Source organism: Asterias rubens, chromosome 12, assembly GCF_902459465.1.
Source record: "Asterias rubens chromosome 12, eAstRub1.3, whole genome shotgun sequence".
Lineage (NCBI taxonomy): Eukaryota > Metazoa > Echinodermata > Asteroidea > Forcipulatida > Asteriidae > Asterias > Asterias rubens.
The window spans coordinates 76,523-89,894 of NC_047073.1; the positions used below are offsets into that span (position 1 = coordinate 76,523).

The 13,372-nt window shown below is 37.3% G+C and overlaps 1 protein-coding gene across 1 annotated transcript; it reads right to left on the minus strand.

The window, feature by feature from the left end:
• Nucleotides 1-340: 340 nt before the first annotated feature.
• Nucleotides 341-4,029, minus strand: LOC117297421. The gene is made up of 2 exons (XM_033780458.1): nucleotides 3,080-4,029; nucleotides 341-675 (listed from the first exon to the last, which is right to left on the minus strand). Exons 1-2 carry the CDS (start codon nucleotides 3,158-3,160, stop codon nucleotides 445-447), a joined length of 312 nt encoding a protein of 103 aa, XP_033636349.1. The 5' UTR covers nucleotides 3,161-4,029; the 3' UTR covers nucleotides 341-444.
• Between the last annotated feature and the right edge of the window lie 9,343 nt (nucleotides 4,030-13,372).

Consider the following 13,372-nt stretch of genomic DNA (forward strand, 5'->3'; position numbering starts at 1 on the left):
AATTCGAGACCTCAGCTGAGGTCTCTTCTCTTAACTGTTTTAGTGAGAAATTACTTCTTTCTCGAAAAGAGGGAGCCGTTTCTCACAATGTTCTATACTATCAATAGCTCTCAATTACTCGTTACCGAGTACGTTTTTGTTTTTTGGGTTTTTTTTGCTCACAATTATTTTGAGTAATTACCAATAGTGCCCAGTACCTTTAATGGTGTTTAATGAGGGCTTATCTCCGATCTAAATTTGCATACTTTCTAACCTGCTCTCGATCAAAAGAACATTTCTAATAACAAGTGTGTACAAACTAAACAAATCTAGTTCAGCAATATTTTGGGTGGACCAATGGATCTAAAATAAACCCAACTAATTGAATTTATTTGTGCCCTTTAGTTAACGCCACTGGTGCAGAGACTAATATTGCTCGATCCAGGCCTACATCACATTGCCCTTTTAGTTGCCCTTCTCTAACGTACACATCCATGCCGTAGCTACGGGTAAGTCTCCGGTCACGTTGCCTGCTTGGCTCGGACCATTCCCAGCGGTCCCCGGTGTTTCTTGCATCAGTCTTATTTGATCTTGCTTCACATCAGGTAATTCATGCACCTCTTTTAATGCTGCTATGGTGTCCAGAAGCTCTGTAGAAACCCTCAGTAATGCTCGATCTTGTTTGTCCAAATCTTCCTATAAAACCGCAAGAGAGAAGGCACAGAAATCAATAACATGAAACTCAAGTTAATTAGGAAACGGAATGGGCAGAAGTTCATGTTAGCTTGGGAAAATTAAAAGGATCTAATTTTATCTCCTCTTCCTGCGCAGTTGAAGCTTGGCATTCCATCCACTCTTTATTAAAATCCCATGAAACATCGATAATCTGCGAGCAAATGCCATATATAGAAAGTACGCTTAAAATAAATAATGTTTTGAGACGCCTGAAACTATGGGCGACGAGTCTTTATAACGAATTCATCATAAATGTAGCAGGGTTTACCTTTATGAACTGTGGAATAATTCAAATGCTAAGTTGTTTGTGCAACAATATTACACGTCTGTAAACATGCTTTTCACATTTTCCATCAGGTTTTGTGCAATTTCCTTTTGGCTTTTAAATTACGAGCATTGTCAGCACTTCGGGAAATAAATAATATGGGAGTTGCATTTCTATATGGTTTTAGCCGAATTTGAAATTCTGGCAAAATTATAGAGTAAAGTTTTCATTGTTTTCTTTGTTTTTATCAACTGCAACCGCTGAAAATGCAAACGTAGAAGCTATGAAAATGATATGTCCCATTTCGATTGAGAGACACAAATATTTGCTTACAATGTTATCAACAAGAACATTATAATATTATAGCTTAAAGTATTGAACAGTTGTACAATAATTATTGTTTAGTGTTGCACAAACTATTCGGTAGCTGATATTGGCAAACAATGGGGTCTAGACTGTCTTGACCAGATCATGTAAAGGCACAGGATCACGACACCTTTGGTAATTGTCAAAGACCAGTATTTTCACTTGATGTGTCTCAACATTAAATTCAAGTATTTTAGTGAGAAATAACTTCTTTCCCAAAAACCACATTACTTTAGAGGGAGCCATTTTCACTGTTTTATACTACGAACAGGTCGCCATTGCTCGTTGCTAAGTAAGTTTGAATGCGCATGATTATTTTGAGTAATTACCAACAGTGTCCATGCCTTTAAATGTACAAGACTCCTCAGCTCGGCATTTTGCTCTAATGGCAAAGGGAGGGGTGGGTGAATGGTTGTGACAATACGATACAGTCAATGAGATGCAAAGAGTCACTAACTCCAAATGCTATCAATAACCAAACGACTGTCTACAACATAATGGTTCGTAATAAACCTTGTCCAGGGAAAATACCCAGGAATAAACAAATAGTCATTTTGCATTAGAAAGCCAAATACAAATTCCTTCAAATTGATGGCTTATAATGGCTTCAAAAAAATTGTACCAGCGTTTCACCCCTTCACCCTTTCTTTTATTGCCTTTTTACCTAAACTTCGTTTATTGTCTCCTGTCTCTTCCGGTTTTACTTCCGTCTTGCGGAGTCACGGAAGGAGACTTTCTCCAACCCGTTCCCTTGTCTGTATTCTTAAATGTTACATTTCAGGTTTTTTTTTATAAACTTCTGTTTAAATCTGAATGGAATAAATAAAATATGGTTGGGATGTCTAAACTAGAGGTTCGAATGGAGTGACGTCTACGACTTCCAAAAGGAGGAAATATCAATTACTATCCAGCTATGGAAACAATTAGAGCGTTATTTTAAGATTTCCATTGTAGTATTGTTGGTAAATATTTCATAGATTTTATTTATTTATTATCTGCGGAGAAGGAACTATTTATAACAGGTTATCCTCGTCAGTGTTCTGTCCTTCTGAACTCAATTGGTAGTTGAAGTTGCGAGAGAACAATGGAAGAAAAAACAACCTTGTCGCACAAGTTTTGTGCTTTCAGATGATTGACTTATTCCTTCAAATATTTTAGTGAGAAATAACTTCTTTCTCAAAAACTACGAGGTGAGCCGTTTCTCACAATGTTTTGTACCATCGATATTATTTTGAGTAATTACGAAAAGTGTTCAGAGCCTTTAAGTTTGTACCTGGCATTATTGGCATGAGAACAGAGAGACGAGTTGTATTTCAACTAGGACGACCCAGAACATCTGATCAAGATACGAGGAGTAAGTGTTTCTATTGACCTTTCCTTCTGCTGTCTTGAATAAGCCTAAATTGCACAACATTAAAGGAACTGAACACTACTAAATTATCTTCAATAATTTCTTACAATTTTGTGTTTCTGCTTATATTTTTAATAAATCAATTACTTTTGTAAAAAAAAATACTCCAGTAATGTTGATTGATCAAAGTATTAAGCAGTTTACACATTTCGAGTTATGGTTTCATAAAAATATTATTCCACAATTTGTACAAAATAACAACAGAACAAATAGTGCAAGTTTTCGTAATTTTTTCTCCAACAATGTAAACAATGTTTTTAGAACAAAATAGAGACGTTTAATGGATGTTCCCTCGATGTAATAAAAGACAGCATAATACTCACAATGATTTGTCTGAGCTCTCGTCTCACGGTTGACTTCTGTTGACCGTAATGAAAGCCTTCGCTTCGTGTTGCTGGATCCATCGAGTAAATAAATTTCAGTCAAAACAACCTTGCAATTACAGTCAAGCAGCTTACAGTTAGCTCTCCTCTCTGCTCATTCTTCCTTCCACTGTTTCCTTTCTGTCTCTCGCTGCAAGAAGAAGACTCCCCAAGAAAATAGCTGAAGATACCGATCGGCAGTACTCCCAATTCATGCACATCTCACCACATCTCACACTTCACTATATGTTAACCACGTGCCGCGGGCTACAAATTTAGCCGTCAAGAAAACGTAACATGCGCACGGTTCGGTTATTGATGGGTGCTCTGGAGTGTTAGATCTGGCAGCTTGTCAACATCAACTAATCTAAAATGCCTCATTCTGCTGCACCATGGTGATGGAATCCAAAGCAAAAAATATTTCACTCTATTAATTCAGCTATGATGACATCAAAAAGAGCAAGACACAGGCACTCGCACATGGGTAGACTGTTAGTATTACTTTAAATGATCTCTAAATTGATTAACTCATATGAAGGTTTGGTTATGCGCAAGCTGAGTGCAGCGTTATACCGGTACCGTCAAAACACGTCTCCAATAACGAACATGTCATAGCCTCAAGGATAGTCAAACCCATGGGGGTAGAATCTGCATTAAAACAACACTACCTGTCCACGCAAATTATTCCTGATGATATCGAATACAGTCCTTTGGTTAAAAAGGTCATAACAACGGTTTGGACGGCCACTATCATAAATATAAGCTCCATTTGCTTTCACAAATACTAATGCAAGCTAGTCACGCGTATACCTTCACTCGGTAACGTTGGCAACAGAGTGAATAAGAAACCCTCAAGGTAAAATTATATAAAAAATGGCCGCAAATTACATAGGATAAACACACGGCTAAAAACACAGTACATAAACCGACCCATCATAGCTAACTTTCATGGTGGTTGCCAGAGCTAACTCATTTCCTTTGTCTGTTTTATAGTATTTCCTTCCGTGTTTCATTTACAGTGTGAGGACACAGTCCGAGTAATTTACCATTTAGCAGATCTTGATAGCCCACATCAAACATGCATGGTGCTTTCACTTCATAGATGCTTTCCAATGAATTTCACAATTTCCTTTCATTTTAATGTATTTGAGATTATCATTTCAGCTCGAGCCAATGGTTGGCGCACTCCTACATTGCACGCAGTTATGCGTGCATGGCAGCTGCCAGTATACAGCCAGTTCATACAGCGCATAATTCTTTTGTTCAATAACAATAGACATTTTTTGCTAAGATATTAAGTGAGTCTATCTAGAAGGTCTATTATTGGCGAGTCTCAACAAATCTCAAGTAGCAATTTATTTCACAGCCAAGTTTTCGACTAGGTTGCAAACCGTTGTTATTTTTTTAAGAATAACACATCACAGTACATCAATCCAAAAGAGATATATTTCCATTTTTTCAACGTCGAGAAAACAGCAAATAAAAACCTAAAGATCCCCAGAACGCCTCAGAACTGCCCCAAGGCTGAATAAAGGTGGAATTAAACAAAAACAAATGGGTCCATCCGTTCTGAAATCATTTCCTCGCTTGGTTTGAAGTTTAATTCCATCTTCATATAAATCTTCTTCGTAATTGCATATTGTATAGAGATTTGTTTTCATTGCCCAAATAAGAAAACGAAGTTGCGGAGAATATTAAAAATAAATATTTAAAGACGTGCAACTCTGTAAATTAAATGAGAGGAAATGCCCAAAGCACACAAAGCATTGTGTATTCTACTCTCTGTGGCCTTTCGGTAGGGACATATATATAATATGCCCTTATTTCTATAATATTGTAATGTTAGTTTGGATTTGTGTTTTTTTATTCGCAAATACAACAACTTTACACAAAAGAAAAAACACACTTGAGTTTGTTAATTCTTTCAAAAGTGGACGGATTTATTGTTTTAAATTATAAAATGTGAAACCTTTCGACAAACGACCTTGACGATTATTCATCCGTTTGATACACTTCACAAAAAGCAAATATTTATATTGAACACGACATATTTCTTCGTTTCAAAACACAAAATCACACAATATAAATAACCACAATAATCTACAGCACATTTTAAGATATAAAAGAACACTGAATAAAATGGTCCCAAGGTTGGAGTTAAATGCTGTACAATGAAAGACTATGTGTTTTTGGCGACAGTCTACTTAGCCCCAATAAACTGATGACCTTATAATTGTAATTAAATGAACCACTAGAGTTAATATCCATTGTCATCTAATTTAATGTTAGTTGGAGAATGGTTTAGAGTGTAAGGTTCCTAATATCATATTCATCTCAAGTTGGTAAATATTTTTGGTAAATGATAATCTCTGAATGAGTCGGGTTGTTCTGAAAAGAACCGTTGGTTTCAACTGGACGTTTGGATAAGTATGCTCCGATGTCTTGTATAGAAAGCTATACTGATGATGCATACTGCTTCAAGTAATACTCATTTCAATCTTGTACTGCCTATGTCTTCTATAGAAAGCTATACTGATGATGCATACTGCTTCAAGTAATACTCATTTCAATCTTGTACTGCCTATGTCTTCTATAGAAAGCTATACTGATGATGCATACTGCTTCAAGTAATACTCATTTCAATCTTGTACTGCCTATGTCTTCTATAGAAAGCTATACTGATGATGCATACTGCTTCAAGTAATACTCATTTCAATCTTGTACTGCCTATGTCTTCTATAGAAAGCTATACTGATGATGCATACTGCTTCAAGTAATACTCATTTCAATCTTGTACTGCCTATGTCTTCTATAGAAAGCTATACTGATGATGCATACTGCTTCAAGTAATACTCATTTCAATCTTGTACTGCCTATGTCTTCTATAGAAAGCTATACTGATGATGCATACTGCTTCAAGTAATACTCATTTCAATCTTGTACTGCCTATGTCTTCTATAGAAAGCTATACTGATGATGCATACTGCTTCAAGTAATACTCATTTCAATCTTGTACTGCCTATGTCTTCTATAGAAAGCTATACTGATGATGCATACTGCTTCAAGTAATACTCATTTCAATCTTGTACTGCCTATGTCTTCTATAGAAAGCTATACTGATGATGCATACTGCTTCAAGTAATACTCATTTCAATCTTGTACTGCCTATGTCTTCAATAGAAAGCTATACTGATGATGCATACTGCTTCAAGTAATACTCATTTCAATCTTGTACTGCCTATGTCTTCTATAGAAAGCTATACTGATGATGCATACTGCTTCAAGTAATACTCATTTCAATCTTGTACTGCCTATGTCTTCTATAGAAAGCTATACTGATGATGCATACTGCTTCAAGTAATGCTCATTTCAATCTCTTACTGCCTATACACTTAATAAAACCCATCCAATTTTAGATTTGCAAATTGACCTCGCCATTTCTGAATGTTGCTCCAGCAATTAAATCAACTTTCAATTTGCTAATAATCACTACTTATTGTAGTCAATGGTGCTGTGACACAAATATAATGATATGAACAACTCAGCCATTCAAGCTGTAACACAACCATGATCAATGACATCTAAAATTAAAATAATTATAAGCATAAAACCTTACTTGGTTACGAGTAATGGGGAGAGGTTGATAGTATAAAACATTGTAAGAAATGGCTCCCTCTGAAGTAACGTAGTTTTTGAGAAAGAATTAAATTCTCAATTAAATATTTGAATTGAATAAGGAACCTCAGCTGAGATCTCGAATTCAAGGCATTTCAAAGCACACAACTTATGAGACAAGGGTGTTTTTTCTTCCATTATGCCTTGCAACTTCAAAACCAATTGAGACCAAGTTTTAACAGGTTTGTTTTTGTGTGCATATGTTGAGATACACCAAGTGACAAGACTGGTCTTTGACAATTACCAAAGTTGTCCAGTGCCTTTAAAGTTGCACAGTATTTTAAGAAATGTTTAATCAATATTAAGTTTATTTCAAGATGCTCCAGTAGGCTTTTTTTTTCTGGCTCAGTTTGTCTTTTGTGTTTACAAATAGATATATACAAACCATTACAGAAATAATTTAAATTCGATAAAAATCAAACAGTATATAAACTTATATCAATATTTCAATAATAGTAGATTTTTTTCGCAGCTATTTAAGACACAATTCACGCACACCCATTTACTTATTCGCACTCGTAATCACACATTTAAATCATCTTTGTAATATCATTCCTTGGTTCAATTTGTTGACATTTTCCTCAAATCGACTTTATTTGACTGTACCTTATGATGGGTGTTTGAAAGGCTTCAAATAAAGGAACACAACAAAAAACAATACAAAATAAATAAATAATAAACTTGCTAAGTAAAAGACTTACTTGGTAACAAGCAATGGAGCAAATACATGAAAATGAAATGAAATGGAGAGCTGTTGATAGTACAAAACATTGTGAGAAACAGCTCCCCCTGAAGTAATGTAGTATTTTAGAAAGAAGTAATCGCTTCTTAAAACATTTGAATTTCATACCTTACCTGAGGTCTCTAATTAAAGGCATCTGAAAGCACACTACTTGTAAGACAAGGGTGTTTTTTTCTTCCACTATTCTCGCAACTTCGTCAACAAATTGAGTTTAAATTTTCACAGTTTTTTGATTTTATGCATGTTGAGAACCAAGTGAAAAGATCGGTATTTGACAATTACCAAATACGTCCAGTGCCTTTAAATTACTTGATAAATATTGCAATAATGGAAAAGGCCACAAATCCTAAATTACTTATAAGGACTCTGTATTTGAAAAAAAAAGTTCTGTTTGTTCTTTGTATTACTTACCGAGTTTCATTTACAGTGTGTAATTTACCATTTAGCAGATCTTGATAGCCCACATCAAACATGCATGGTGCTTTCACTTCATAGATGCTTTCCAATGAATTCACAATTTCCTTTCATTTTAATGTATTTGAGATTATCATTTCAGCTCTACCCAATGGTTGGCGCACTCCTACATTGCACGCAGTTATGCGTGCATGGCAGCTGCCAGTATACAGCCAGTTCATACAGCGCATAATTCTTTTGTTCAATAACAATAGACATTTTTTGCTAAGATATTAAGTGAGTCTATCTAGTGGGTCTATTATTGGCGAGTCTCAACAAATCTCAAGTAACAATTTATTTCATAAGTCTCTTTCTCAAGTATGAGATCCTTGTACTAGTAGCCACAAGTAAAAAGTTTCCACAACTTGAATTTGTTTACAAGAACATTAGCCCAGGACCAGTGGTTTTTCTACCAGACATGAGCAAAAGTGAGACTGTTTATGTGGAATAGTTGGTGTAAGTAATTGTTTTAAGTGACAAGTGAAGTCTGGTTGTTTTTACCTAAGTGGTTTTCATTAAATGTCTTGTTGATAAACAAATAGATTTCGAGTGGCTGTTCATCATCCTTTTTCAGGACTCTCTAGCGGTAGCCTCCTTCACCTGGGCCCAGGGTCTACATTTGGCGACCTTGCCAGGACGGGTGCGTCTGCAGCTAAAACCCGACGACGTGGGCCTGTCCTGTGACTACAAACCAGGAATGAGAGAGACCTGATGTGAAGAGACCATATTCCCCTGTTATAACCAGTTGTCCTTCCAGTGTTCAAGATGACTGCCCTTGAAACCCACAGCGTAGTACATGCCTTACTGCAATCTGCAAAGAGAGAGGACTTGCTCAAGGTATGTGCTGTAGCAGAAATTGAGGGTGAGGGCAAGACAACCCATGCCCTCCTCCACCCAAGTCTGAAGGTATCTTTGTAGTAAGAAAGTAGAGGGGAGCGACGATGAAGGCCTTGCAGTTTTGCAACAGATGGTGCAAGTTCTCAAATCTACCTCCAGCCCTGACCCTAGTATGAGGCTATACAACAGTGAGCAGAGTGACCAATCAAATCCAACCGATGTGACAACTTGAGCGATCTTACAGTGGGAATACAAGATCTTCGGGCAAATCAGAGATCTGGGGCAAAAGAACATAATCATCTGGCAACCAGCTGAATGGATGAGTTGATGTGGCCACTTTCAAGACAAAATGCAATCGATTTAAAGTAAAGACAAGGAATGCGTTTGAAGGAGAGATGGCAATGTCCAAAACGACCCCCATCTTGTCCCTTTGAAGCTCTTAGGTACACCCTGGAGGAAGAAAACAGAAGGAGTCACATCACCCAGCCTCTTCTCATAACCAATTAGCACTTGGAAGTGGCCCATTAGAAATACGTTATGGCCACCCTTGTGCTTCCAAGTTTTACGTCGGCAATAAACTCCTTGCGTACAATATCTTTTGCTGTTCAGCCTGCTCCCAGCCAGCATACATAATTGGAGGGAAGAAATCTGTAAACAAACGAATGAAAACAGAACACATGCGCACTACTATTTAGCAAGCGTCTTACAGTGCTTTTTACGATGGAAAATGAAGACTCAAAATAACAGCAAGGCAACATGTTATACTTTAACTGTGTCATTTGGAGATTATTATTGCAACTCTTGTCAAGGAAAAAGTTCCAACTTTGGCTAACAAGTTCCAACTTTGGCTATCAAGTTCCAACTTTGCCTATCAAGTTCCAACTTTGGCTAACAAGTTCCAACTTTGGCTGATTATGAAGAGGAGGCAAAAAAGAGCGGTCTTTTAACATAGAGCAATGAAGATCAGGTGAATGTCATGAAAATATATCGGTCCGAGGAAATCTTGATTTGCTTAACAGTTTTCATGAATTTTAAATGGAAGGTAGTGGTATGTGGTGTTCCTGTGGATCCCACAAGTGCAGTGTTTAATAAATTCAGCTCCATCGTAAACATCAAAAATACCCAAGTGTTTTGTCAACTACTATCAACTTGTGATGTTTGTCAAGGAAATTCAGATTTCAGCGACTTGGTCAACATGAAGAAAGGTCCGGAGTGTCAAATCCCTGTGAGAATCACCCCCAAATGATAAGTAGATTGTTTTAAATTCTTCTGGCACAATCCATCATGCAAAATGCAACCTCATCATGCCAAGGGACTGTAGCAGGTAACTCCTAGATTACCCAAAAGGTAAAATGCACAAAACCACTGGGGACCAGTCATTTACTCAAGCTGCACCGACACTTTAGGAATGGTTTACCATCAGACATTCAATTAATACAGTCTCTTTCGGTTTCTAAGGCTATACTTTTAATTTTAAACAAGCTTTTGGCTGATTTGTTATTGTATGTGTATCATTGTTGTTTTTCACTCTCTGCTGTGTTTCTCGTTTGTGCTGATTTGTTTAGTATATGTAGATATTTGTAATTCGCTTTTGAACATTTAATGGTGAAATGCGTACAATAAATGTGGTCCTACACGTAATATTGTTATTATTAAACACTGTCCACACTGCACTGTGCATCAAAGCAACTTAGCATCACATCTAATGATATACTGTACCATCTTCATTGTGCCATCAGTGCCTTCCCCTTGTTAGCAAGTATGTTCAATTTTATTTTGCTAACTATTTTCTAACCCAACGTTCTTTCACACAGGTCCAATGAAGAAGCCAATGTTTGTGACTTGCTGCAAGTTTCTCCTTGCGTGCCAAGAATGCCTAGTTCACTGGTATTCATCCAGCAGCCACTGTCCCAAGTGCAGAGCAGAGACAGTGTCCAGGCTTCTGGATTGGACGAGGCAGTAGAAGCTATCACCAACATTATAGCCACAGAGAAGTATAGTGGACACTACATGAGCGACACAACGTCCAGCAGCCACTGCCCCAAGTGCAGATCAGAAACAGGGGAGCGTGACAGCTTCCAGCGGTCTGGATTGGACAAGGCAGTAGAAGCTATCACCAACATCATAGCCACAGAGAAGTATAGTGGACACTACATGAGCGACACAACGTCCAGCAGCCACTGCCCCAAGTGCAGATCAGAAACAGGGGAGCAAGACAGCTTCCAGCGGTCTGGATTGGACAAGGCAGTAGAAGCTATCACCAACATCATAGCCACAGAGAAGTATAGTGGAAACTACATCAGCGACACAACGTCCAGCAGCCACTGCCCCAAGTGCAGATCAGAAACAGGGGAACGAGACAGCTTCCAGGGGTCTGGATTGGACAAGGCAGTAGAAGCTATCACCAACATCATAGCCCCAGAGAAGTATAGTGGACACTACATGAGCGACACAACAGCCAGCAGCCACTGCCCGAAGTGCAGATCAGAAACAGGGGAACGAGACAGTGTCCAGGCTTCTGGATTGGACAAGGCAGTAGAAGCTATCACCAACATCATAGCCACAGAGAAGTATAGTGGACACTACATGAGCGACACAACATCCAACAGCCACTGCCCCAAGTGCAGATCAGAAACAGGGGAACGAGACAGTGTCCAGGGGTCTGGATTGGACAAGGCAGTAGAAGCTATCACCAACATCATAGTAGTATAGTGGAGAGCGACACAACATTTTTACATTTTTACAAGAAACTTAACTGTTTGAGGCAATCTTTAAAGGCACTGGACACCTTTTGTAAGTGACCAGTTTTCTCACTTTGGGTAACTCAACATATGCATAACAATAACAAACCTTTGCGAGACGTTGCAAGAGAAATATTAAGGCAAGACCTGAGTTGCGCTATGGATGAGCAAAATGATATGATGGACATCCTTTTGGAGAAATCCAAGACAATTGAAGAGAGCATAAACAACATTGCAAAGGCCACCTCCAAGGATCTTCTAGTGAAATTCACAAGAAGGGAGGAAAGGGCACTGAGGAACTCTTTTTCTTGCGTCATATGTAAAGGTTGGTAAGCGCACTCAAAGTGGTTATGTCTTTTTGACATTTTAACAAGAGTTATAATACTTAAGGTCATGTTAGAGGTAATATTTAAAGGCACTGGACACCTTTTGTAATGGAAAAAGACCAGTATTCTCACTTGGTGTATCTCAACATACATGCATGACAATAACAAACCTGTGAAAATTTGACTCAATTGGTCGTCGAAGTTGCAAAAGAGAAACTTTAAATAGAAGAAAAAACACCCTTGTCACAAAAGTTCTGTGCTTTCAGATATGATTCGAGACCTCAGCTCAAGGTCTCATATTCAATTCAAATATTTTAGTGAGAAGTTACTTCTTTCTCGAAAACTACGTTACTACAGAGGGAGCCGTTTCTCAAAATGTTTTATACTATCACCAGCTCTTTATTGCTCGTTACCAAGTAAGATTTTATGCTATCAATTGTTTTGAGTGTCCACTGCCTTTAAAGGCACTGGACACCTTTGGTATAGACCAGTCTTTTCACTTGGTGTATCTCAACATATGCATATAATAACAAACCTGTGAAAATTTGAACTCAATTGGTCATCGAAGTTGCGAGAGAATAATGGAAGAAAAAGCACCCTTGTCGCACAAGTTGTGTGCTTTCAGATGCTTGAATTCTGAGGTCTCAAATTTAATTCAAATATTTTATTGAGAAATTACTTCTCAAAACTATTTTACTTCAGATGGAGCCGTTTCTCACAATGTTTCATACTATCAATAGCTCTCTATTGCTTGTTACCAAGTAAGTTTTTCTGCTAACATTTATTTTCAGTAATTACCAATAGTGTCCAGTGCCTTTAAGCAGCTATATGAAGCTAGGCTGATCATCAAACACTGTTGGATAGTTGTTATACATGTAGTAGCAAACAAAAAAGGAATTATTTTGGGTTAAGAGGTGTTTGCACCAGCTTTAGAATCTCTAACACACCAAAACACACATACACTATGGCTCATTACGAAAACATTACACTGTAATATGAATTAAAAATACTTTCACAACATCATTCTTTTCAAACATTGGTCCAAACAAACAGTGTGGGAAAAAAACTTGATCAAGCAAATGAGCACCCGAGCAAACAAGCATACAAATATACAGGTATGTATACAAGCTGGCCAGCAAACAAATAAACTAAATTATTCTGGCTTCAACTTTAAAAACTCAATACTATTAACAATTTGGGTAAGTTAATTAATGTAATAACTTAAATGTATCTCAATATATGGAAGGATGGAATTTATCAATATAGTGGAATGTTAAAGAATATACAAAGCAGGAACAATGTGTCACCACCTTTAGTGGTGACCAATGGAAAAATAAAAAAAGCACTTCGCTGAAAGACATCAGTTCTAATGCAACTCCTTATATCCTTGTGTCACACTGTGATGATCTGCATATTATTGATCATCAATAATAATAATAATACTTGGTTCTTATAAAGCATTTTCTTGTACATCCCTAAG